Source organism: Abramis brama (genome assembly GCF_963993115.1).
Source record: "Abramis brama genome assembly, chromosome: 17".
Classification (NCBI taxonomy): domain Eukaryota; kingdom Metazoa; phylum Chordata; class Actinopteri; order Cypriniformes; family Leuciscidae; genus Abramis; species Abramis brama.
The window spans coordinates 23,410,282-23,436,946 of record NC_139979.1 but is presented as its reverse complement, the minus strand read 5'-3'; the positions used below and the strand labels follow the sequence as shown (position 1 = coordinate 23,436,946).

General features: G+C 37.7%; 1 protein-coding gene across 5 annotated transcripts; it reads right to left on the bottom strand.

The window, feature by feature from the left end:
* Positions 1–158: 158 nt before the first annotated feature.
* Positions 159–21,102, bottom strand: LOC311067032 (uncharacterized protein). Of its 5 annotated transcripts, XM_084088573.1 has the most exons (8): positions 14,726–14,992; positions 10,794–10,935; positions 5,731–5,814; positions 5,384–5,475; positions 4,173–4,466; positions 3,111–3,473; positions 2,614–2,788; positions 159–2,309 (listed from the first exon to the last, which is right to left on the bottom strand). In XM_084088573.1, exons 2-8 carry the CDS (start codon positions 10,820–10,822, stop codon positions 2,051–2,053), a joined length of 1,296 nt encoding a protein of 431 aa, XP_083944699.1. In that variant the 5' UTR covers positions 10,823–10,935; positions 14,726–14,992; the 3' UTR covers positions 159–2,050. The 5 variants fall into 5 exon arrangements, with proteins under 5 accessions (XP_083944699.1, XP_083944697.1, XP_083944696.1 ...); XM_084088571.1 differs by lacking the exons at positions 10,794–10,935; positions 14,726–14,992 and adding an exon at positions 20,759–21,102; XM_084088570.1 differs by lacking the exon at positions 10,794–10,935 and having other exon boundaries at positions 14,726–15,022.
* Positions 21,103–26,665: the final 5,563 nt, after the last annotated feature.

Here is a 26,665-nt window from a genome sequence, read left to right as displayed (position 1 = left end):
GATGCATGGAAGTATAGACACTTTCTGGTTGTCAAACCTTTAGGATCATATTCATAGCATCCATACCAATTTGACAAATGTAAAACAAATTGCTATGAGATTGTGTTGGTCTAAATACTTTTGGGGCCCCTGCTCATCATGACAAATAACAACAAAAATCAGTTTTTGTAATGTTTATTTGAAACAGTTTACAAAGACCCTTGCAGCAAGAAAGAAATCCCCACAATGACTTGCTAAAGGGTACTGATCGCCGCCTTTTTTACCGTAACTTATGTTCGCACACGTACACCAGAACGTTTATGTCAGCATGTTGCAAATCTTGCAGATGTGTGACTGAAAACCTTTCGAACACTGCCAGCAAACAGAAGATGGCCAGCAATACAAGTGTCTCTTTGTAGACCGAGGGGCCCTGCTGCCATAAAGCACCTTCTCCTGCCTCAATCCCTGTCTTCACACATCCACGTCAGCCGCCAAGATCAGGCGAGACCCTGGTTTGCGTGCTTTGGAGGCCGGAGGTTATATAAATGAACATCAGAGCCACTGTTCACAGTCACACACTGATTCTGACCAGCAAGCAAAACTGTAAAAATGCCATGTCTGCACCTCTCGCCATCCTCAGCTAATCTCTCCTTTCCTATGCCTGGAACTCCACACATAAGATACATATAGTGACTACTAGTGAAAATGTAGAAGGTATCCTAGAGAAGTGAGAAGGTATCCTACTTGACTTTCCACCCTGAGGATCTAGTGGAAGCAAGCACCTTTTGTGCAAACGAAGTCGCATGGTTAATATGATCATATTTAATTACTAAGAATTTCATGCCAAACTTTGTTATACATTTCCTAACACTTGAAAACGTAAAGGTTTCAACTTTAAAGGAAATCAGTTCCAGAATATTTTCTATGGGACTTGACTTGTATGGACACTGCAGATAATACTGTAGAGGTTTTGTAGAGATCTTGCACCTCCTTGTGGTCGGATTCAGCTAATAGCACCTGAAAATCTTATTTCAGCCTTCCATAGCCACTCTAAATGGATTTCACTAGAAAATTGAGGCTTAAAAAATATCTTAATACAAATGCATCAGAATATTCTAGTTACCATATCTGTATTCTAGAATAGGTTCTTGTGTCAATGCGTCAACATCCCAAGTAACATCTTTTATGCTAATTACTAGTTTCACATTTAGTTTGACATGCAGGTAGGAAAGATTCTTCAAAAGAACCATTCCATTAAGAGTTGTCAATCAAAAAAACTGAGACAGACTAAATCCAGAAGAACTGTGGCAACGTCTCCAAGATGCTTGAGGAAACCTTCCTGCAAAGCTTCAGTACTGTGTGTGTAAAAATGCTGTAAAGTGGAGATGCTTTCAAAAATAAAGTCATAAATAGATTTTATCAATTAACTTCTATTAACTAAATCAAATCAATATTTGGCGTGACCATCCTTTGCGTTTTTCCAGGTAGCTTTGCAGGAAGGTTTCCTCAAGCGTCTTGGAGATGTTGCTGCAGTTCCTCTGGATTTAGTTTGTCTCAGTTTTTTCTGTTTCTTCATGTGATCACAGACAGAATCAATGATGGTGAGATCAGATCTCTGTGGAGCACCGGCTGTTGTCAGACTCCTTGTGCATATGCATACAGAAATCTCACTGGATTATTACAATTAATGGCAAAAGAATGTTTGGAAATCTAAACTGGCATTTCCTACTGACACACTACAGTATTTACATTTATATAGATATAAATAACTGGCTTAAAACCTTTTTTTTGTGTGGAAATACAAATGTGCCTAAGACTTTTGCACAGTACTGTACATCAATAAAAAAAAAAAGACCATGTGCAAGGCTGAGAACACATGTGCAAAGTTTAATTGATTTACTGTATGTTAAATTGTGATCTCTTCCAAAAAATAAAAAATCTAGACTAACCAGCAATTGAATGCAAGAACTTTTAAATCAAATGTACAGTAGTTTGTATATAAAATTAAAACATCTTATCAACATCTTTATGTTACACTGGACATGTACTGTCAGCATCACATGCCCTGCACTCAAGAAGTGCTCTTGTTTACACGCTGCTTCGGTGTAGAAGGATTGTTTCCAGAGTCCTTGAGAGCCCGTTTGTGGGATTTTATGAGTGTGTTAATGTTTTTTAGCTTTTGTCTCAGATGTCTCGAAATGCGATTCCTTGAATGTTGTGTGAGGTGAGCGATTGGACGACTTGTTCGGTTTAAAAACTTCAGGAAGGCCAATACATCCAGTAAGTAGAGTCTGACATTCATGTTACCGTTCTGAAGGGTCACCACCCACCTTAAAATAAGATTCAACAAGTTCAACATTTTAAATGAAAATTTCATTTTTTTTTTCTTTTCCTTTCACTGTTCTTATAAATATGAACATTAGAGATGATACTATTGAGATAAGATGATAATTAAAGATGGCAAATGAAAGGTTAATGCTAATTTTGTGTTCATTTTAAATATAAACAAGGTGGTCTAGCAGCCCAATAACAAAACACTGTTTCCTGTTCTTAGACATTGAGTTTAGATTTTTACATTCAGTCACAATCATAAATTTAATCTTTAAACAAATTATAAATGATTTCAGTACTCACTCATTAATACGCTCCATGTTGTCCAAAAAGAGTAATGTTCTGATTGGAGGATATCCTTTTGTCATGTGGAGAATGAAATCTCTCACATGATTGACCTTCTGTGTTGTGTTTTCGCTCGCCTTGCATAGTGGAGTTTTACCCAAGCAATTCTTGTGGAAGCCTTTGAGAAGTTTCTCTGCACAAAAAGTAACAACACAAAATGTCCATTAACAGTCCCTATAACAGCAATGTAAAATGCTTTAATACTTACAATTAAAATGATGGAAGTTGTGATTTAAAAATTCTGGCTATATTAACGAGCCAATTAAGAAAACAAATAAAAAATTATGTATGCCCAAAAAAGATAAAATGACCAATATTAAATTAAAATGATTAATTAAAATGATTTAATCTAATAAAAATGAGTCACACTCGCTTCAAAGATTAAGACTGTGCCCAAAGTAACAGTAATCATGTGATCATAATTAAAATGCTTGCATAGATAAAGTTGTTCTTACCATAATCGAGATCAGAATGTGGAGAGCAGACTGAGTGCTGGGAGACTTTTGTACACATAACGGCTCGAATTCGGTTTTGAAGAACTGCAATCTGTATTTGGAGTTCTTCTCTGACTTTGGCAAGAATTAGACAGTTTTCACATTGACCCTTCATGGCCAGTTCAGAAACTGTGCTGACAAGTTGAGTGGTGGTGGTGGAAGACACTTGATTCGTCTGCATGTGGGTGGTCTGGTTTGAGATGCTATCAGAACAGACTTTTATGTGATCCTTCCTATCCATGCTCTGTTCCTCAATGGCCTCTTCAGTCTTCAAATCTTCACTTTTGAGAGATTGTACAGGATGCTCTGAAGGTAACAATTCCACTGTAGAACAATTGGCACCAATACATTTTTAATATATACACGCATATACATTTTTAATATGTACATTATAATGTTGTGATGCCTAAGGATGCTTTTTACACTAGCACTTTCGGTGCGCACCAGGGTTCAATTGATGTCAGAGTTTGGTTCAACTTCATTTGGATGATGTGAACACTGCTATTTGAACTCGGATGCGGTCTGTACTTGAGTCTGCTGATATGAACTCAATCACACTAAAAGTGAACCGCTATACATACCGTATTATTAGATAAAACTGATTAGATTTGTCTGTATTCTTACTTTCTGGACAAGTGTGACTGACGATTGTGTGATTCACAAGTTTTCAACTGGTCAAAATACCATAATATGCAGGCTACGCACATACAACGAGCGCATATAGCCAGGCACACAGCATAGTTTTGGATGTTTGATATGTTCCATCGCGAATTAAACATCATAAAAGCTGACCAATCAACATATTCCTATGCCTTTAGGTTCTGTGTTAAAATGCCAATGTGAACGCTAAGCGGACCAGGACTAAATGTTTTTTTGTTTGTTTTTTTTTTGGTCCAGACAAACCGAACCAAGAGAACCAAACTACATGTGTGACACACCCTAAATGTCATAAAATTATCCAATAAGTCTTTTATATCAGCATAATAACATTAAATTCATATAAAAATATTATAGATTACTTGCCATTTCCACAGTAACGATCAGTTTCTTCTTTTAATTTGTTGAAAGTAAGTTGAACTGGGTGACTAGCATCTATACCCCCAGACATCTGTGGATCTTGCTGCATGCACCAAAACTCTGACTCGTCTGGGTCTTCCTGCTTCACCTGTACCGGGACTTCCACCTTCACCTGTACTGGGACTTCCTGCTTCACCTGTACAGGGACTTCCTGCTTCACCTGTACAGGGACTTCCTGCTTCACCTGTACTGGGACTTCCTGCTTCCCTTGTATGGGGTCCACACTGAAAGAGGACGAATCTGGGAGTGGAGAGAGAGATGTGTTAAGTTTCTCATTAAAGTTCATTGATAAATCATTCATTTACTGTATAAAACCTATCATCCCAGCTATTAAGTGGCCCATATGCACTGTAAAGTTTCAGGAGTGTCAACCTCATTTAAATACGGGAGTGAGTCCCCTAAATTATTATTCTGTGTGTGTACAGAACACGACTCAATCCAGAAATAATGATGATTGACACCGCGGTAACTGTAGCAGTGTTCTGGTGGCTTGTAGTTGGTATGTTATTTTAGACCAAAGTAATATTACAGCAAACAAAGACTCACCACATGCTACAATTTTAACCAAACCACCGTTAACAGAATCGTGTTTAGTTTATGCTTGGAAGGCCGATTTGCAGAGCACACTCTTGAAGTGATGCCATGTTCACTTGTTATATTGTGCCACTTGTTTGGGTTTGGCTCATAAAACAATCACGATTATGGAGTATTAAAGGGGGCAGGGGTGGGTTACGATATTTTTATCTTGTTTTCAATATGAAGCATTTGGATTTATTTGGTTTATTATGGGCTTGTTCTTGTTCGCTATTTTTCCTAGCAAGATCTGGTAACACATGAGTCAAGGCTTGTATCTATTTCCCTGTGGTTTCTTGCACTTAACATTCAGCAGAGAGAAAAGTCTCTGATACGTGTTTGTTAATAACATATTTAACTAGTTGTTCAGTTTGGTTGCATACACACAGCACAGCATTTTTGTAAATGCTGTTGTCACCACATTAATTTTTCTAGAGTTAATTACTGAATTTTGTGTGTGTAAAGAACAGGATTACGCAGTAAAAGGTGAATTTAACTAAAGTCTTCTGGATCAGCATTTTGCTCAATAGCAGGTGCTTGTTACAGAAATGTATATTCAGCCACACAGAAAAATATGTACTTGCCATTTCCATCACCATCTTCTTGCACTTGCTGAAGTTTAAGTGAAACTGAGCTCCAAGGACCAAAACCGTCAGACTTCATCTCCTGTCCTTTGCTAGAACAAAATATCACATGCTCTCTGAAGAAACTGCAAATAGTTACATATATCCACAATACATTTTTTTGAAAAACAAACGCGCACAGCCAGAGCAGAAAAACACAATGAAAACGGTAAAATTATCATGCAATGAAGACAAAAATCGCATATCTCCCCACAATACCTATATAAGGACATTCATTTAAACAAGGTTCAAATAATCAAGGAAGGCCATTTTCATACAAGAAAAAAATAAATAAAATTTTCACTCACCGGTCGGACAAAATAATCGAAACGGCTGCAGGTGGTCTTGTGAATCCATGCCCCGAAGGTGTGGATGTTGCAGTTTTCTGGTAACTTTGAAAACATAAAACAATGTTAATTTTACACTGTAGCTGCTGTTAGCGTTGCGCTAATTCGTTGCGGTAATAAACGCGTAAGCTAAATAGCTCAAAACAGTAGCAAACTCCACCAAGAACAAGTCAAACCATATATTACCACTCCAAAAGAAAAACAGCAACCATTGCGTCGGTCTTCAGACCCTCTGAGTCGCGCAGCTGCCTCCAGCGTGGAAAAGCAACACCGATGTTTACTCTAGTTTGAGCTCTTGCATGTTCCAGACGTTTTTTTGTCATAGCAACTTCTAATACGGTTTTTCTTTTCCTACCTTTGTTTCCTGTGCCAAGTATTGTTGGTTGAGGAGGAACTACAAAAGGTGGCTGCTGTTTATATGCCATTGTCGTTCAGTGACCATTACAGTAAGCACCTAGCCTCTTGAAACGCGCCGATGACGCGTGTTGTCCGCGCGAGCAGGGTGCGCAGAGATATGTAAACACAAGGCGCGTTCCATTCGACAGGGTCCCTACGCAGTGTTCACTGCTCCCTACTCCCTGAACACAGTACATCAGTAGAAGTGGACTTCGCTGACAATAATCGCTCATTTGGAATGGCCAGCAACGTCAAAGAAAGGCAACAACCGGGTCGCGCAGATTATGATATAACTTAAGTAACTTAGCTTGTTGCATTTGTGTAATAAATACTATGGTGAACACATAGAATTATCAAAAATTAACACACAAGGTTTTAGAACATTTCAGCGTGATACCTTTTACCATTTGGTCATAAGGCTACTTTAGACAAATTGAGATGTTTACCGTGTCTGCGCGTTGCGTGACTTGTGCCAGGGCTAGCATCGCTAATCATAGCTTACATTAACTTTTACTTAGAGTGATTTTAAATAGATTTCTCCAAATAGCATGCCAAACTTTACCTGTCGAGTAGAAACTTCGCGACTGAGGCATCAGTGGGAAGCCCAACCTGTGCTTTTAGCGCACGCCAGCGTGTGAAATGTTCTCCCAAAAACACTCTGGTCTTGTTTCTTTCTTCGGAGGCCTTTCTCTTCTTATCATACAATTCGTAGACACTTTTTCTCTTGCGACCCTCAGACATTTTGAAAAAACCCGGTGAGATTTACTCACCACACATATACACCTGAAAGTGCGCATGCGCAGAAAGCGAAAACTACCTAGGGACGAGCACGTACGACGGCCTTACGTAAACATATCACCAGAATGACTGACAACTAGGAGGACCAATAGTCTTGATGATCCACCCAGAAAAAGAAAATCCTCCACTATACCTTTAAATAAATATTGTAATTTACTTTACTTTCAAATTTAAAAATATTAGGCCTATATATACACAAAACACGTAGCCTATCTAATAAATAAAAATCAAAACATTAGTTTATTAGACTACTTTATGCCTAAACATAAGCTCTACTGTAACAGACATTTATGAAAATAATTTTTGATTTGGTTTATATAAATGAAGAGTTCAGATGCAAAAGCCTCTAAGTGCCATCTGAAATTTTCTTCTAGAATGGTCATTTTTATCAAGCTCGTATATTTAAGTTCAGTAATTTCACTTAAATGGCAATGAAAATTACCTGCTAATTGACATTTAAGTGAAATTACTGAACTTAAATATACGAGCTTGATAAAAATGACCATTCTAGAAGAAAATTTCAGATGGCACTTTTGCATCTGAACTCTTCAAATGTGCTCTAAACATGGTCTTAATAATTGTAGAGGTCTCATCTTGTGCGTTTTCTCTCCCACCCGCAGTTATGGTTAGTTCAGACTGGTGATGCGGTGAACAATAGGCGTGTTTCTATTACAGATTTGCGCAAAAATAAAAATATTTCTAAATATCGTCAAAAAACTTTTGCGCAACGGACATATCCCAGCCACTGCACTGGCCATTATTATTAATCAAAGGAGATGTATGCGTGTTATCCAATCATTAATGGCAAGGAAAGACAATTATACTTGAAAGCGGCACATATGAGGTGTTTCTGGGTGTTTCTCCCTCATATCTGCTTCGAGGTCTTGATTGTGGCATTTGGGGGCGGCAGTGGCTCAGTGGTTCATGTAGGTTGTCAAACCGGAAGGTTAGCGGCTCAATCCCCGGTTCCACCTGACCAAGTGTCGAGGTGTCCATGAGCAAGACACCTAACCCCAGCTGCTCCTGACAAGCTGGATGGCGCCTTGCATGGCTGACACCGCCGTTGGTGTATGAATGAGCGAGTGAATGGGTGAATGTGAGGCTATATGTAAAGCGCTTTGGTGGCCATAGGTCTGTGAAAGCGCTATATAAATGCAGTCCATTTCTTTGAGGTTTAGAATCCAGTATTCCTGTAATTCTTTTGTCTTTTATGAATTTAATAAAGAACTGTCTCGTATTCTGTCCAAACACACCGCGTCATCTACGTCAGGTGACCTGTAAATGCCAAAAACTGTTTCCATTGCAGTTTTGCAAAATATTTCTTTTTCGAATTGCCTGAAAAACCACCTCATGCGAGCGTAAAAACTTTTGCGAAATTTACGTGTTTCCATAGTCTAGAAATGTAGACGCACCCTAGCGGCAGCAAAATTTATTTTGCAGCCAGTGTAAGTGAAATCCGTGGTCTCATTGGCACAAATTAATTTAGATGAGATTAGATCAGTTAGATAGAACTGTATTGAATGCCTATTAAAGAGGAATGAGCCAATCAGAGTAGGTGCAGCTCCGCTGCTCCGCAACACATGCAGCTCCGCCCCGATCTGCAGGCTGCTGCCAGGTGTACTTGTACCACTCACCCCTCCCTTTCGAAAGAAGCTACGGTGGCCAAAACAGAACAAACATGACATCGTCTGAGACAGATTATGTCTAGGAGCAGTAAAAACATCGCCAGTGTGTGCTCTACAAGTTGAAGCGGGAGAAATGCCACTGAACATTCGACGTAAACAATTGCTTGTAAACTATTGGATAAATCTAAAAGGACATGGAGATAGTCATCCATCCAAACAAAAGAACACTGTGTGAGAACATTGTGCGGCGTGAGAGCGGCATGGCTTGTCAGGTTACAGAATCTATAGAACATGTGCTTATGAGTTGCAGACAATATAAAGAACTGAGGAAAAAGATGATGGAAGAATCAGGAAAAGTTGGAATAACAGGGACAGGAATTAAAGGCATACTATGCAGTTTCCGTTTTTGTCAAACAGTGACCCCTAGAGTCGCTGTGGAGTACTCGTATTTAACGTTACTGTCGTAAATACCACTCACGCAGAGCCGTCTCTGGACTCACGGCCTGATCCCCTCCCCCCTCAGGGTTCCTACACATTTTCCATTTCAAAATTCCATACTTTTCCAGACTCAAATTTCCAAACCTCTCTGTAGATTTTCAGACCACATTTAAAGTGCCCCTATTATGCTTTTTCGAATATTCCCTTTCATGCAATGTGTAATGCAGCTTTCTGCAAAGTTATGAAGACGAAAGGGCACTCGATAAATAAAGTTGTTTTTTCTCAAAAGAAAGAATCGACTCTGAACCGCATAAACGAGTCGTCGGGAATTCGAATCTTACTTCCGTGACAGCTACACGTCACTGGGTAACACATTTGCCTAATGCCTACCTATGTTTTATGTTGTCTGCCCGCAAACAACTTGACCCCACCAACTTAATGGGTGTTTAGCTTCCGACAGGCGCTGTAAGTGGTCGACCAATCACAACAGACTGGGCCATCTGGCCGAGCAGAGCAGGCAGTGGAAAGGAGGGATTTAGAGAGACTGAATCATCGGACGATTCATTTGAGAATCATTGAAAAATGTGGTGATGTACAATGTGTATTATGAGAAAATGAAAGTGTCTGTTGCAGGAAGGTTTCTTCAAGCATCTTGGAGACATTGCTGCAGTTCTTCTGGATTTAGTCTGTCTCAGATCATACCGGCTCTTGTCACTCCTTGTGCATACAAAAATCTCACTGGATTATTACAATTAATGGCAAAATGAATGTTTGGAAATGTAAGCTGACACACTACAACAAAATATATAAATAAGTATTTTTGGGGGGTGAAAATACTTTTGCACAGTAGTGTATATATACAGACTTTTGCATGCACACACAAAACTTTTTCGTGCCCTCGAGAAACTATTCACATGCGCACAGAAATTTTTTGCATGCTTACAATTTACAATTACGCATTACAATTTCTAGTTTTATATATAACCTATGTCCTTTGAAGAAAAAGAGAGCAAATATGCACATAAATTAATAGAAATCTAGGCCCATTTGCTCAAAATGTGGTAGTACCTCTAATATCAAGGCCTAATATCCAATTTAATGTATCTTCTGTGGCGGAGGAGAAACCATGACATGAAATGGGCTGATGGCACAATATGGCTGTGTACATTGTCCTATTTGCCAAGTTCAAGGGTCTATAAAAAAAAGAAAGAAAATGTTTTAAATTTGGCTTTCATTAGGGCAGTGCATTATATGTCAAGGCCTTAGGTCTGCTTTAACACATACTCTATGGCGGCCAAGAAAACACACCATGAAATGGGCTGATGGTGCAATAGGTGGCTCAGTGTGCATTGTCTATGCTAAGTTTAATGGTTTCTCATGCGCACACGAAAGTCTGCATATTTTTTTTTTTTTTTGTAAAGATCCTTTTAGTGGCTCTGTAATACGGTGCTAAGAATATCATGAGAAGAAACCCAAAACGCTTAGAACCTGCATTTTTGCATAATGAAAAAGTGCAGCTTGAATTCAGTCGTGTTTGACCATCACTAAACAGCTGCCATGAAAACACACTTCTATGATAAATTTATGTTCATTAAATTCTTAATTTTCTATTATAGAAAACTAAATATGGGCAATAGTCTGGAAATACAAATATTTTCCCATACTCTGCTTTCTTTTTTCCATACTTTTCTAGACCTGGAAATGACTCGAATCAAATTCCATACTTTTCCAAACTGCGTAGGAACCCTGCCCCCAGTATACCGGTACCTGTTCAGCAGGATGGAAGTGTCGGACATCGAACAGGCACAGATATAGGTGCCCTACGCAGTGTTCACTGCTCCTTACTCCCTGAACACGGTACATCAGTTGAAGTGGACTTCGCTGACAATAATCACTCATTTGGAATGCCCTGCAACGTCATCAAAGAAAGGCAACAACCGGGTCACGCAGATTAGGATATAACTTAAATAAATATTGTAATTTACTTCACTTTCAAATTTAAAATCATATAATAGGCCTATATATACAAAACATGTGGCCTATCTAATAAATAAAAATCAAAACATTGTATTAGTTTATTAGACTACTTTATGCCTAAACATAAACTGTACTGTAACGGTCATTTATGAAAATAATTTTTGATTTGGTTATCTATAGGGATGCACCAATAGCACTTTTACCCGAACGAGTCCGATACCAATACTTTCATTTTTGGTACTCGCCGATACCGACACCGATACTGTATTTACACTGCATTTGTCATTTTTAAATGTATTGGTAGAGAAACCAAAAGAATATAAATTATATTAGTTGGCTTAATTTGTTCATCAAATTAAGTTTCTTCTGTTACTTTCACTCTTCATTCTATTGCTCTATCACATTTTATCTTTCATTTAATAGTACAGCGCATATTTAGAGCTGCTACAGCAGGGCTCAGTGCTGAGGACTGAGTCAGTGGTACAAATGTTTGGACACAGTGAAATATCAATTTTTTATTCCAATTTTGATCAAAATTGTAAAAAACAAACAAAAAAAAACTAAACAAAACTACAGTAATCAATCAAATATGGAAAAAACCCCACTGCATATTCATTACTGAATAAATTAAATATAGATAGATATTTTTGTAAAGTAACAAAAGGTAGCCTATTTAGTCAAGAGTAGCGAGTAATTTATTTGTCCTTTGTTTGTTTGTTAAAACGCAGCAGCAGGTTTATAAGACTGCTGCCCCTTTAAGACCAAACGCACGGACCCCATTTTAATCAAGGGGGTAATCTTTCAGCCGAAACTGAAGCTTCGCCGGGGGCCGCCATTGATTAGCAGACCCTCACCTGCTGTTAGCATTCCATTGACTCCCATTCATTTTGGCATCACTTTGACAGCGAATAACTTAACATCTGAGGCGTTTAAAGACTCAAAGGCGTTTAAAGACAAAGCGATTTGTCCATTATTTATTTCTAAAGAAACACGAAAATGTATAAAAGGCTCCATTACCTTGTATCTTACGTTATGGCCCCGTAGAAGCAGTTTTTGTAAAAATAGGCTAACGATTGCGTCATAACCACGCAACTCTCTGCTGCACAGTAGAGAAATTATTGTATGGACAGGAGGAGAAGCTCGCGGGCAATCAGGGGGACGTGGAGGCAAAATGATTTGGCGGGGCACTACCTCTCAAACCTGCATTGCTGGTTTTGCTATCGGGATGATTCGCCCCACTACGAGTTCATTTACCATTGAAATGACTTCGAAGCTGTCATATTAAGGTACACATCTTGCATAGTGTGCCTTTAAGTAAAAACTAGAAAGTGGTGAGAACGAACAAAGCAGAAGAAGCATTTGCAGTTTTTTTTTTAACAAGGATAGGAATGAAAAAAAAGAAGAAAAAAAAAGTCATTGACAATACAAAATAAATCCGGAAGATGGCAGTAGTGCAACGCTTCTGGATGCAAGCTGCCGTTAAACCCTAAAGAAGAAGAAGACGTCCGAAACAGCAGAGAGTAGCCAGTCAAGCAACGAGGTTGCTTCGCCTTGCCGTCGCCTGTCCCGACTTCGTCTGGCTGCATTATGTTTTCTGTTCTTTGCCGACAAAGATTGACGCTCTTGTGCTAAATAATAAGCGTGGTCCTCCATTTGTTCAAATTTCGTTACTACTACTACTACTTCGTGCAAGTTGCCTCTAAAAACACCAACGAAGAAGAAGAAAAACAACAGAGTGACAAAACGCGCGCTGTAGAGAAGTTTGTCTGTTTTGGGCTACTGTAGAAAAATGGCGTAAAAAAAAAAGCTGTAGTCTACGATGTTGAAAATCGGTCGAGAAAGCCTGAGACGGTTGGGAAGTTTTAAAAAACTCATCCCGCCCCTCCACACACACACCCCTCCCCTCTGTGCTACCTGATCCCTCCCACCGGGAAACGACCTGAACAACGTCACTCAGTCAAGCTGTGATCACAAGACTCCATTTGTCCATTATTTATTTCTAAAGATACACGACAATGTATAAAATGATCCATTACCTTGTAGCTTATGTTATGGACCCGTAGAAGCAGTTTTTGTAAAAGTAGGCTAACGATTGCGTCATAACCACGCGACTCTCTGTCGCACACTAGAGAGATTACCGTATAGACGAATCCGAAGAGCGTTCTGTGTAGGCTGCCATCTTGTGGCGACGCCATTACTGAGCTGTTACTAGTATAAACAAACCTCCGTGATAACGCACCCTCGATGACAGCTACAGCCAGGCAGAATGACTTGTTGGGTTGATGATGTTAGACAGTGGGCTCCAGTCACAGATGAAGGTACAAACGATCTTACAGATTATTTATGAAAATAGCTTGGCAATAACTATGCTAGCTAGGCGAGCTAACGAGGAAACTATAAAAAGATCTGTCCATTTGGCAACAATAAATAAATGAATATCAAATAAACGAATTCATGTTTTTCATTTGTGACCATTATTTATCTCATTTTCACATTTCAAAAGGAAAGGGTGGTACAGCTAACTGCTAGCGTTGTTGGTTCTCAGAGTGAGAGTCAGTCAAGCAAATCAAACATTAACAACAGACATAAGTTAAGTAATGTTACTACTGCCCCAACGCGCCCCTTCGGTTGTTTTAAAGGTATTCAAGAGTATTTTCTCCTTCGCCGGGCATCCCATGATCAACAAAATGCCAACTACAGGTCACTGATAGAGGGTCAAAATGATCTGAGCTCCGGATGGTTTGGTTAGCTAAATAATGCACACTCTACCAGATGATAAACACATAGTTCTTAAAGGACCTGTCCGATTTTCACAGACCATTAACAACACTCATACTGTACAAATAACTGCAGAGGAAGAATAGGAAAGTTGTAGATGTAACGTTAGTGACAGTCGTAAATCGCGGGCTGTTTATTCCAGTGGACGCAACCAAACCAATAGGAGGCAATGGCGCAACGCTACCCAGCAACAGCTCAGTAATGGCGCCCGCTTACTTCCGGTAGTTTCGCCGGATTCGTCTATAGACGGGAGGAGAAGCTCGCGGGCAGTCGGGGGGACGTAGAGGCAAAATGACAATATAATTAATCAGAATACCTAGCAAAAGTTTCTCCTGCTCCAAGCTTATGGACAGCTCCTACTCACACTCTCCGTCTCTGCAAGATTCGGAAGGGAATGATTCAGATTTCTCTTGGCACAGCTACTAGAAGACAGACGGGTTGCTCACGTGGTCCGTGTAACGCTTTGCTCGGTTTGAGTCTGCGCGTCAGGAAAGGAAGTGCTAAGAAATCGCTGAAAATGGGCTTCACTTGTCTCAATTGAGTTCCAATGGGGTCGCTGTGTCCAGTTCTTTTACTGTCTATGGTGATCACCGGTAGTAAACATCGGAACAGAGATTTAACATGTGCGATGTCATATGTAAAGTTGACTTTCGACACTTGAACTTAGTTGCTTCATCAACAATTCAATGTCAGCATTGTCCTAACAAAATAGCTCAGAGGCACACGTTTGAGTTCACGCCGACGCAAGATTAGCAACACATGCAATGTTCTAAACCCCCCATCCCCCCCCCCCCGAAACACAAACAATAATAAATAAATAAAAGAAATAATACTGTATTACAGCTGCCGTCTTAGGAGGGTGCGGCGGCATGAGCATGTTGTCAGACTGATAAAAAGCTATTTATGTAACACCTCTCACCATAAAAGTATAAATAAATGCTTACCTGCTCAACAAAAAGTCAGCCGTGTCAGCGTCGGTTTTCAGTCCCAAATCTCCCTGAAGCTTCCTCCAACGGGCAATGCTGGACCCTATATTGATTCTACTTTGAGTCCGGCGTTCTTCACATTTTTTTTTTACCTCTGCTCTTTCCTCTACAGACTTTCTCTTTCTTCCAACCTTGACTGTAGGGGCAAGCAGGGGCCGCTTGCTGCTGTCGGTTTGTTTTTTCTCCATTGCTGAGCTGATGCTACTTTGCTAGCTACCATAGACTGTCAGCTGCTTGCCCGCGAAATTTCATGTCGCAGGAGGGGGGCGGGGTGGACAGCTTACATTGGTCAACTTCTCTGCAGCTGTACACCCAATAGAGTGAATGGATTTTTTTCACTCTTTTTTCTCTTCATATTGTTAGGATTGTACTGTAGAACCATAACCAGCATCTAAACGAGGTTATTAATAATGAACAATCTTTGAAATCGTAGACCACAGCTTTAACGTGTAGTAGGGGGACCCGCGGTGAATAGATAAGAACATTTTTTGTTTTAAATATAATCTCATTTGCAATCGGGCCAAATTTGAATCTATTACTAAAGCCATCCCTAATTCTGTTGTCTGTCTAATTAAAGAAATGCTCTCTTATTCTGTCTCCATGATCCCACATCTCCCCACACTTTCAGTTGAAGGCCGTGATTTTAAAGGAAGCCAACTTTCAAACTAAATTGTTAAATTGTCTCAATTTCACATAATTTCTCAAAAGATACCATTCACATACTTAGAGCCAAATATTTAAAATTCCCTTTACCTCCCAAAGTTAAATACATTAATTTAAATTTTTTAAATGGGATATATCCATCGAGTGAATATTTACGACTTAGATTTGACTCAAATAAACGTTTATTTTGTGATGATATTGAAACCACGGAGCATCTGTTTCTTCCACTCTATGTTTGTGGAGGCCTTATGGTCTGATATTTATGACTGGCTTTACCCAAAGATACCTCACCTCGAAGACTTCACTGCAAAGGACGTTATATATGGACTTAATAATGAACAATAACAAAGATAACTTCCTGGTTAACATCCTCATGCTTGGAAAATTTTATGTACACAAATCTAAGTATCTGAAGGTGAAGCCAATGTTCTGTGCATTTCATGGTGAGTTTGTTTCTTATACAAAAGCCCTCAAAAAAGAAAAATGCAATTAATCTTTTTTCCATCATAGAAGAATATGATTTACAAGAAATTTAATTTTTTTTACTACTATTATGATTATTTCCTGTTTTATTTGTGTGTTTTTTCATGCACCTGTTCTGTATGTTCTAATGTAAAGATTTACTAATATTGCCATATTGTTTGTACATGAGTAATTGTTCAATAAAAAATAAATTAAAAAAAGATCCTGATAAGATTTAATTTACAATTTCTGTATTCCTCCTCTTATTCACTCACATATGGCGATGCTTTCATTGATCTCATTAAAGTTCGAATCCCCAGATGAGAGTTTTAAAATGTATGTGATGCAGATATTAGTATGGTTGAAGAAGTGGAAAAAGCCATGAAATGTTTATCATTAAATCACCCGGTTCAGCGGTTTAACAAGTAATTTATAAATATATAGGTATTTTTGGAAGTATATTATACCTTATTTTTCATGTTTAAAGAAATATCTGAATCCCGCATTCTTCCAACTATTATGTAAAGGATTATCACTCTCATTCCCAAACCTGGGAAAAATCCTAAATTAATAGACAACTAATATTAAATTAATAATGACTATAAAATTTGAACTCATATTTATGCAAACAAATTAAAAACTGGAATTTCAGAGAGACAGCCAATTGGTTGATGACATTTCTAGACTCACCTACCCAGTTTACTCAATCTCATTTCCTTAGAAAACAATAAAATCTACAAATCAAGCTAACTTCAATTTTATCTGGAAAAGAAAAACACTACATTAGAAAAGGAATTTTGGTAAAAGAGTAGGAAGAAGGGCTAAAAGCAATCAACACTGAATGTATTAATGGTAGGCCTACTATTAAAACGGATTTTGAAAAATGAAAATAGTTTTTGGTTTCATATCCACAGTCAAATCTTTATGAAATTAGGAGCTGTCAATCTTCTCCTTAGATGTGATTATGACCTTAAAAAACATGTTAAGTTATTGTTCCATCAACAGGTTTTACTTTACTGGAAAATGATATACGCATAATTTCAGTCCCCACAGCATCCCTTTGTGGAATTATAGATATGTGGTATTTAGGAATAAATCTTTTTTTTTACGAAAATTGGTGGGAGAAAGGAATATGGTGTGTGATGCATACATACTTATTAGATAATACCCGAGTTATGTCTTTTAAGACATTCTGTTCAAATTTTAATTTATTTTGACAGAAAACGGTATGATAAAAAGCAACCCGACAATTTATAATTCAGGTGTTTTTCAACTTATCTCAAAAGTAATGTAACTTAACTTGTCTTCCTAAGTTTCCAATATTTTTCCAGTGTTGAAGTTAAGATTTTAAGAACAAAATATCTTACATTTCCAGTTGCACCAAAAGCAAAGGAAGTGCATTTTAAAATTCTTAATGGAGTGTATCCATCTAGAGAAGTTTTAAGATGTCTATTTGGTCTTTATGTTAACAGATGCTCTTTTTGTGTTGATCAGATTGAAACAACAGAACATCTGTTTTACGATTGTAAATTTGCCTGTGCCTTTTGGGAGGATTTGCATTACTGGTTATTACTCTGGGAAATTCTTTTTACACAAGAATAGATTCCTGAAAACACTTCCAAACTTTTATGTTTTTCATAAGGAACTGTGTCATTACTTCTTAACGTTAAAATTAATGAAGAAAAAGAATGCCTAAATATGATCTACTTTGATAGAGGATCTTAAACTTGCTGAAAACCCTTTTATTTCATTATTTATTATCTACTCGAATGTATTTTTATTTTCTTCTTTCTTTCTTTATTTATATTTTCTTTATCAGGGGCCTGTTTCAGAAAGGAGGTTAAGTGAAAACTCTGAGTATGTTAACCCTGAAATGAGGGAAACTCTGGGTTTTCGGTTTCAGAATGGGAGGTATGTCGAAAGCAGGATAAGTCAAGCCCGTTTCTGAAAGAGAGGTAACTTATACTCAGAGTCAGTTACCATGGTAACTTAATCTGTGAACCTAACCTGGTCGGGAGCAGGTTTTCTTAGATAAACACAGAGTTTCTTTCGGTTTAAACACCGCTTTCATTCTTTCAGTACATTTTTATTAATAAAATTAATCTTTTATTAATAAATAAAATATTGCTATTTTTACTGCTGTTTTTTTCTATTTTTTTAATAAGATGAAGTCTATATAACTCCTTAACTGGCAACTGAAAATACAGTAGTAGATTAGAGTTACATAATGTAGTTCTAAACAAATTCTACAGAATTAAACTGTGGCATTTGCTGGAAATCACTGAACTGTGTTCATCTGTGCAACAGAAGCTGATGGACCGTCCTCCTGCTGTTCTTCCACACTCTGGGGGCGGGGGGAGAGATAAGAATACCCGTTTATACTTTGATTTAAACTTAGATTCTATAGGCTACTCCACATAAAAATGTGAAAAAATCTGAATGTGTAGATTGTTTGATGTGTAGACACATAATATTAACATTACCTCTGTAGGAGCAGAAACTCGTCCTGTGAATATGAGCATTTGAGTAAACTTTATAACACTATTTGTCATCATTTCTGGTGTATTGAGTAGGCTATTACAACTGCCTGGGGTTCTGTTGGGACAGGAGGCTCCAAAAGACAGATATTACCTTCAGAATTGTTTGGGACCAACAAAAAACCCAAGTAAACTGAATGGAAATATTAAAAATAGCCTATATAAAAAATAACACGTATGTAAACCTCTTACATTTTATGAAGGCCCTGTGACTGGCTCTGAAGTCCCTCAGCCAAAAATGCTGCTGCACTGCTAGACACGGGATGCTATTTAATTTAATATGTCAAATGTAAAGTCAGGTAGCCTACACCCATGATATGCTCAAGCCTTACCTGATTGAATTATGTTTTTATATTTAAATTTCAGCTGCTGCCATGTTCTTTTAATGCCTGCAGGATTGCACCTACATGACAATTAAAATGAGGTTGAATAACATACTGTTCTTCCAGTTTCACCTCTGATATTATAACAGTTGGGCAAGTTATTTGTATTACTAACTACAAATGACATCTTCAACAGTGTAATTAGATTAATGTAATAATGACTATCTTTAGAAAGTATTGGTCTACTTATTACTAATTACTAAATCCCATATCAACCTCAACCACTTGAACAATACCAGGAGAGACAAGAAACAGCACTTTTATGCTTTCAAATAAACAATATACAACTGCATGAATTATTCTTGAATTGACCAAAGTGTGTAGAGGGAGAAGGTTACATTAAAAATATACCTTTTAAAAATGTATGTTAAATATACAGAATTGTTCTATAGTCTAATGCAATTACATCAGATTTTACTTTAAATTACAGAATAATTAAGAGTAATCCCTTTAATTAAATTACAGTATTTAGATACTGTATAACAGTAATTAAAATGCAAACTTGCGCATTGACTCGAGCAACTATTTTCTCCCTAGCTAACTCTCTGTCCTTCGCTGCTGCAGCCGATATTTAAATTATAATAATAATAATAATAATAATAATAATAATATGTGTTCGTACTCTCCATATGCTTGCAGAAGCACATCCAGTTCTGCTGGGGAGAAATATGCAGACCTCTTTTTGTCTGGCGCTGTTGCCATGGTGATAATATCATAATATCTGCGCTCCATTGATAATGGCTTTTTATAGTTTAAAACTCAGAGTCAGTCAACTCAGAGTTGATTGAACTAACTCATTTCAGCTGTTCTGTAACCGAAAGCTCAGAGTTTCCCATCTCAGGGTAAGTCAATTCAGAGTTCAAGTTTTAACTCAGAGTTGGTTGAACCTCCTTTCTGAAACAGGCCCCGGTCACCAAGCCAGGCCATTATGTTTGTTTATATTGTTCAATAAAGTTGTTAAAAAAAAAAAAAAAAAAAGTGTATGTATATAGAAATGGCTCATTCTAAGGTAATAAAAACATAATGGTTCATTTTGTAAGGTATTTATACACCACTCAAAACATATTATAATGCATTCCTGACAATAGATCCTCATAAATTTTACACACTGCACCTTTAATTGGGATGCAGCTACTGGGTGCTTCTCAAATGAAAGGCTGCATCCTAGACCAGTCCTTCTGAGGATTCTTAGGCTAGGCTCCTCCTCATAGAATGAGATGGTTTAGTTAGGTTTATGTCACACATGTTCCCGCTCCCACGGTCACGGCACGAAAAAAATACTATGTCATATTTTATTTTATATTAACTAGCTTTTTATTCATGTAAAACAGTAGCGACAACCATCTCTGGTCTCCCAGTGGCTTACATTACTGGCAGTTTAGTGTTAAAGCCATAGAAGCTGCGCTCAAGTAGTTTTGGCAATTTCTTCGCTGTTTTCTCGCAGGTTTCTTTTTAGAGCTCCCCCTACAGTTTCGGAATAGATCCCCCCTCCCATCTTCTCCCTCTGGTCACGTGCATTTGTTGTCAGAGAAGCCGGCGAACGCACGGAGCCATGTGTGTATGATACTCAGAATAGGCTACTCAGGCTAGCTAGCAACTCTCGTGCCGGTTTCTGCATTATATGTCAAGTCAGCACGGTAACATGCAATATTTACTAATTCTGAGGCAGACGACAAGCTAAATGAAAGCATGATTTGAAGAATTTGATCTCGATTTATTGGCGAGTTACACAAGTAAAACCGACAGAGGAACGGCCAAACAACTACAGAAAACAAACGTGTTTGCTAATGACAATGCTAACATCTAAGTTACAGTATCTAGCGAACTAGTAAGCCCGTAACAGACAGCGATCATAATAAAAACCTTTACAGACAATAGCAAACATCCTGAGGTCACACTTACAAGAAATACAGATATTAAACACAGTTTATTCCAAAGATACTTACAAGTGCAACAGCAGGAAGGCCAGGTCAGCATCGGACTTGCAGGCTTCTGTTTCTCTCAGTTCTCGCCATTCTGAAAAAGCCGGTCCGATATTTACTCGAGTCTGACTCCTTGCTCGGTCAGTCTGCCGTTTCCTCTTTCTTTGGTCCTCCAACAAAGGTTTCCTAACTTTCTTCTTCTTTTTTACCGGTTCAGCCATGACGAAAGTGTGAAGAACTCAATATCTAACGTTACCTTTTTCTTATAACTTGCGGATCCTGGATGTGCGTGTACGTGTGCAGTGCAGTAAAGCAATTTGTTACAATAGGTGTGGCGAATAATCCGGTCACTTTGGTGTGATGAGTCCGGGCTGAGGACCTAAGCAATCCGATTGGTTCAAAGCACGTTTTATGGGTAATCGCTTTAGTGCCTAGTTACAAATCATACAAAATCATTTTATTATAGAATACGTTTGTACTACGTTATAACGAGTCATTCATGTATTTAATGTATTTTAAATTAGGTTAAGCTCATAGCACGATCATCGGATAATGTTAGCTGTAGCCTATGCTATGCTATTATCTAAGCTAACTAAAAAAAACACTAACAACGAGAAATGTTTAATTTCACAATCTATAGCTTCGGTTAAATACTAGTATATGAAACGTATAATTTAAAATACATTAAATAAATAAGGCTGACTTGACTTGACTATAAACTCCACCCTAGCAAATGCCTAACCCCAACCCACCACTAATCCTTTCCTTAATGAAGCTACAATTTCCTCCCTAACTTCCAGTTTGAGACTGCTGGCCTGGTGCGGCTGCCCTGAGACTCCTGAGACATATGGATCTGTGGTTCTGCAGTTGGATACTATTGGGTAGTCCTTTTTGGAGAAATGAGCGCCACATACTCTCCTATATCACTCTTCCAAAGAGTGCCGGATTTCTCCATAGCCGCTCCCTGATCTGAATGGTCCCCCTGTCTGAACCCCGGGGTTCCTTACCACTGTTGTCTTTGACTTGCTTAGTTGGGGACACTAATTAATCAGTAATATTATTGATTTCACTGAACTGACAATATACTGGATGAGATAGAAATGATAGAAATGATATCTGCAGAACTGCTTTAGAGCCGATTTGACTTCATAATTGACCATTTTGAAACATTGACACTGTAATTGAACTGACACTGACTCAAAGTTAATAACGACACTTTTGCCGTTACTCACTTTGAACTCTAGAGCTGTTTATAGCTGAATTGGACTCATTTCATGATGAACTTTACACAGTTATTTAACTGAACTGAATCAACAGTGAACTTACTTAAGCTGAATGACACTGTTACTTTACAGCAGAATTCAATTCTGTTTGTGAGCCATTCCACCGAATTGGTGACATTTGCTTGTTGTAACTCTTCAAAATGAACCTTTATCTTTTAAAAATCTTTTTTCAACACTTAATCTAATACTACAGATATTTAACTATTCAAAAAGCATGTTTAAAAGCATGTCAGTTAATTCCTTTGTTTTCATCACAAGAAAGTGTTTATTGTAAAGAAATTGTTGGTTATATGTTCAAATAATTGATATTTGTGATAAAAAAGGAAGGTGTATTTTAATAAAAAACATAAAGCCATTTTTTCATTTTAAAGAAGACCGAAGCCTCAAATTTATCTTTTTTTTTTTTTTTAAATAATTTAATTTATTAAACAATTGTATAACTGATGGACCAAACAAAACTGATAAAAACAGTGGTTTAACTTTATTTTTTATTAGAAGACTTTTTTTTTTTAACAGGAATGAACATTGGGTAACAGGAATGAGTATCCATATGTGTGTGCATGAGAGGGAGTGTACATGACTGTGTGTGCATAAGATGTCTGTGATGAAGTGATGTACTATGTGCTAGTACTTCACAGCGAAGGAGGTGGAAAGAGAAAGAAGGAGAGAGATTAGAAGAGAGAGGAAGGGAGAAAGAGGGAAGTTAAGACAAAAATGGAGAAAACAGAAGGTTGTGGGTGTGTCTCGCTCCTTCCCTTGCAGGATGCCATGGGCGGGTGTGTCTGGCACCTGCATAGTATGGGTTCTCTCCATCTTCTACAAAATATAAGAAAGACAAAACGTATAAAGTCACTTCGTGATGGACTGTGTTATGGAAATTTTACATTTAGATGTGTTCTTTTTACTTAGATGTGTTTTTTACTTCTAGATGTGTATCACTTGTATTAACATTGAACATTTAACATTGAACATTTATTTGTACTCATGAAGCATTATTAAAGATATATAACCAAGCTTTTAGAAAATGCATAAGTTAGGACAAGCTTGCAGGAACAAAATGTTTTGGGTGATAGACGGCTTAGTAGAAATAGACTGTGTACAACAAAATGTCAAAGTGACCTATTGTACTTCAAGTGTGAAAAGTATGTGCGCAGCTTTGATAAAATTAAAGATAGACAAAATGTGTGAAAAGGAGCAGCTAAAAACAGGAAACTTCTGCAGACATGGTAATTGTTCTGTCTAAGATAAAATTGATGTTAGATAGGAGGTCTTGAACAAAGATATTTCCTTTTAAGGTAACCAAGGCGATCTTTTGAGACAGATGCAGCTATCAGGATGTATTGGGGGTATATAAGCTTGGCAAAGGGAACTAACCCCTTGCCCTTCCATATCAGACTCTGACTGATGTGTGAACTGCCTTTCTTGCAAGAAATAAAGATCTTTATAACTTTTGAAATCTCCAGCTGTTTTCCAATTATTATTTAAAGTCGTGAAAGTAATTTCCACGACAAATGGCGACGAGGGAGGATGGGATGCAGTGAACCAACGTCGGCGTGAGTGAGAAGGAACAATTTTGACTGATCATCCCGAGAGAGCATACTCTGCGGCTCAATATCCTCAATTTGAAGGAGAGAGAATTGTTCTACTCATCGCGACGACCGAGGTGAACGCACTCCTAGAAAAGAACTCACAAGGTCATCAAAAGACGGTGAGAGTTATTTACGTAGTAAATAAGAAAATTAATTGCGTATTTGAATATTTTTCCTAAAAGGGTCAGGATTTTGGAATAAGAAAGTAATTTCCAAAAAGGGTTTGAGAATAAGTAAATAAGTAATTTGATTTGATAGTAATTTCTCAAATGCCATGTATTAATTGCTTTCCCAAAAGGGCCAGAGTTTGAGAAGAGAATAAGCCGGAAAGTAATTTCTCAAACACCAAACGGGTGCTTGTTTGAAATAAGCCTGATAGTAATTTTCAAACATTTAGTGTAGAAGCACTTGTTTGGGGAAAGACCTACATCGACGGATGCAGGCATTTTTTGAAAGTCCTATATTGACGAATGTAGGCAGGTGCGTGGAGGCCACGCTGGGGAAAGAATTAATACAGTGAATATAGTGCGTGGAGACACAAAGGATAAATTTAAATACGCAAATGTAAATACTGTTGAGTAAAATTAGTGCAAAAATGGATAATGATAAAGAGTTGGAGACAGTGGATTTCTCAAAAGGGAACGTGGTGACATCATAGGATACCACAGTTAATTAAATTGTACAGATTTAATGTGTGTTTAATGTCTGAGTGTAAGCCATCTGCAAAAGACAAAGGAAAATTGGACAAAAAAAAAAAAAAACCAAGTCCAAACTGTAAAACAAGTTTAACTGTATGATCTGGAAAATGGACAACCTCCAGAAGTGCCACAGGGCATCTGGTAAAGGAACCATATACAGCAGATTTGTCTTGTCAGATTGGTGATCGCTCATTTTCTCATGCTTTTCTTGTGACTAATACCTGTCCTTGTAATCTTCTGGGAAGAGATTTGATGTGTAAACTAAAGGTGAATTTGTATTGTGATGACAGTGGCCTCACTGCTGATATGAGCATGGTGCGAATGCCAACTGAAATATTATATGTTTTTGAATGGAGCACTCCTCAGTGTGGTCTGCAAAACAAAGCCACAAATAGGATGCCTCCTGACCATGATTTCATGGAAGAAAGTGATTTGCATTGCACATGTCATGTTAGCAGTTGAGCCAGATGAAATTTTTGCTGGAAAATGGTCTGAACTAGAGAGTGAGGAACTGAAAACCTCAGAGTTAGTTTGGTCAGATAAATGGTGTGCTGTGAAGGTTGAATTGACTGATAGCCAAGCATCACTGTATGATGTGGAGGGGGCCGTCCCTCACATCTCTTTAGCTAAACCACTGACTGCAGAGTGGAGAGAATTGGGGCTTTTTGTGAAACAATGTGACTCACTAAAAGATTGGTGGCCAACCACTGACAAAAATGTGTGGCAATCTGAGAGCACAGGGTTTTACAAACAGTCACTAAGAAAAACTATAAAGGGGATCAGAACTGTTGAAGTGATGTGTGATAGTACAATGGCAAAAAATGAAGAAATTGATCAAATTATAAATCATAATAATAGGAATATGCATTCTGTGATAATTAGGAAATTTTGAGTCATAAATAAACTTTTATGAGTTAGACTTTAATTATGTATTCATGTAGATGAGATATATAAAACCAAGCAACAGGTGCTTTTAAAGTGATGAATAAATAGCTCTATATGAAGGCGTCTAGAATTTGTATCCAGTTATCCCTGGGAGACAGTGTCAGTGTACAGTGACAGTATTTGTTGTGCATTATGCATAGTATGATAATGAAATTGAGTGTCCAATTTAAATAGAAATTGTGATTTGAAAAAGCACATAACAGACATATTAGAGCCATTTTATTTTGTTTTCTTGAAAAAAGTAGAAAAGACAAAGAATTATTTTGGTTTACATTATACACTGTATTAATTGGAGGAGTTTTCCTGTGTTTTTTCTGCGTCTTTGCAAAGAAGAAGTGCTTGCTTTTTTCCGCAATGAAGGATTAAGCTTTTTAATAAATTGAGGAATTGCTGTGTTATAAACCAGAAGAGACTATTGGAAATTAAGCTGTTTAATTTGATTTTTTGCGGTTCTCTGAGTGTTCAAGATTTCAGACAGCTGCCTTGAAAAGTGGGATGACTGCAGAAAAATAAAGGAAGTGGGGCCTGCAGCCGCCCTCCTGAAAGAGGAAGTTGACACTTCTGAGAGGGGTCATATGGGGAGACTGAGACAGTGCAAAGGTGACAATTCACTTGAGACTTTTCCTAAAGACAATTTTGCCATGCATTATGAAATTTTGTGGCAGGATGGATCAAAAGAGGAGAGTGCCAACAGCCTGACGATCCAATGTATCAGCCTGAAGTTCAACTGAATGACAATCCACACAGAAAGACAATCAGCCTTGTGGACTAGGTGCTGCATTTTCAATGATCACTACAGAGACCGTTTCAAATTTAGCTTTTATTTAACTTGATTGTTTTTGATTATCCACTGGTTTCAGCAATTCGTCATTTTTCTGTTTAAACTAACTCTTTGAATCTGCTTTCAATAGGTACCAGTCAGTAACAGCCCTTCTGCAGGAAGTTCAATAGCGGAAGTTAACATTCAGTTAAAACTGAGGCTGGATATGGCAGTGAGAGTTATGTAAAAGCATTAATAGGTTATTGACATTGCAGAATTCTTTGGAGAAGAAAAATACAATAATAGGCCACAAGGCTTCTAAAGAGAAATTTTGACTAGAAAAGTAAAAATATTGGTCACTCCATTTCATTTAAAGGTAATTTTCTAGATTCAATAGAAACAATGTTTTCTAATTCTAAACTTTTGAAATCACATGCTGTCATCGCCAGGGGTACGAGATGGAAATGTTTTTTTTTTTCCTTTTTGTCCATGAATCAAAGATTGTTTGAAGATTTCTAAATATTCTTTTAAATAGCTATGAGCAACAGCAAAAGTGGAAAATTGAAATTGTGCAAAGAATGACAAATTGCATTTGGGAAATTAAAACGGATTCTCTCAACTGCAATTGTAGGTCAATACGATTACTATTTAAAAGT

Excerpts from the sequence above, each read along its gene's own strand:
- LOC311067032 (XM_084088569.1), bottom strand. The coding sequence starts at position 6,194 with ATGGCATATAAACAGCAGCCACCTTTTGTAGTTCCTCCTCAACCAACA. Across the intron at positions 4,467-5,383 it reads AGAAGATGGTGATGGAAATG|ATTCGTCCTCTTTCAGTGTG; the intron begins GCAAGTACATAT and ends CTCCACTCCCAG. Across the intron at positions 2,789-3,110 it reads ACATTCTGATCTCGATTATG|AGAAACTTCTCAAAGGCTTC; the intron begins GTAAGAACAACT and ends CTTTTTGTGCAG.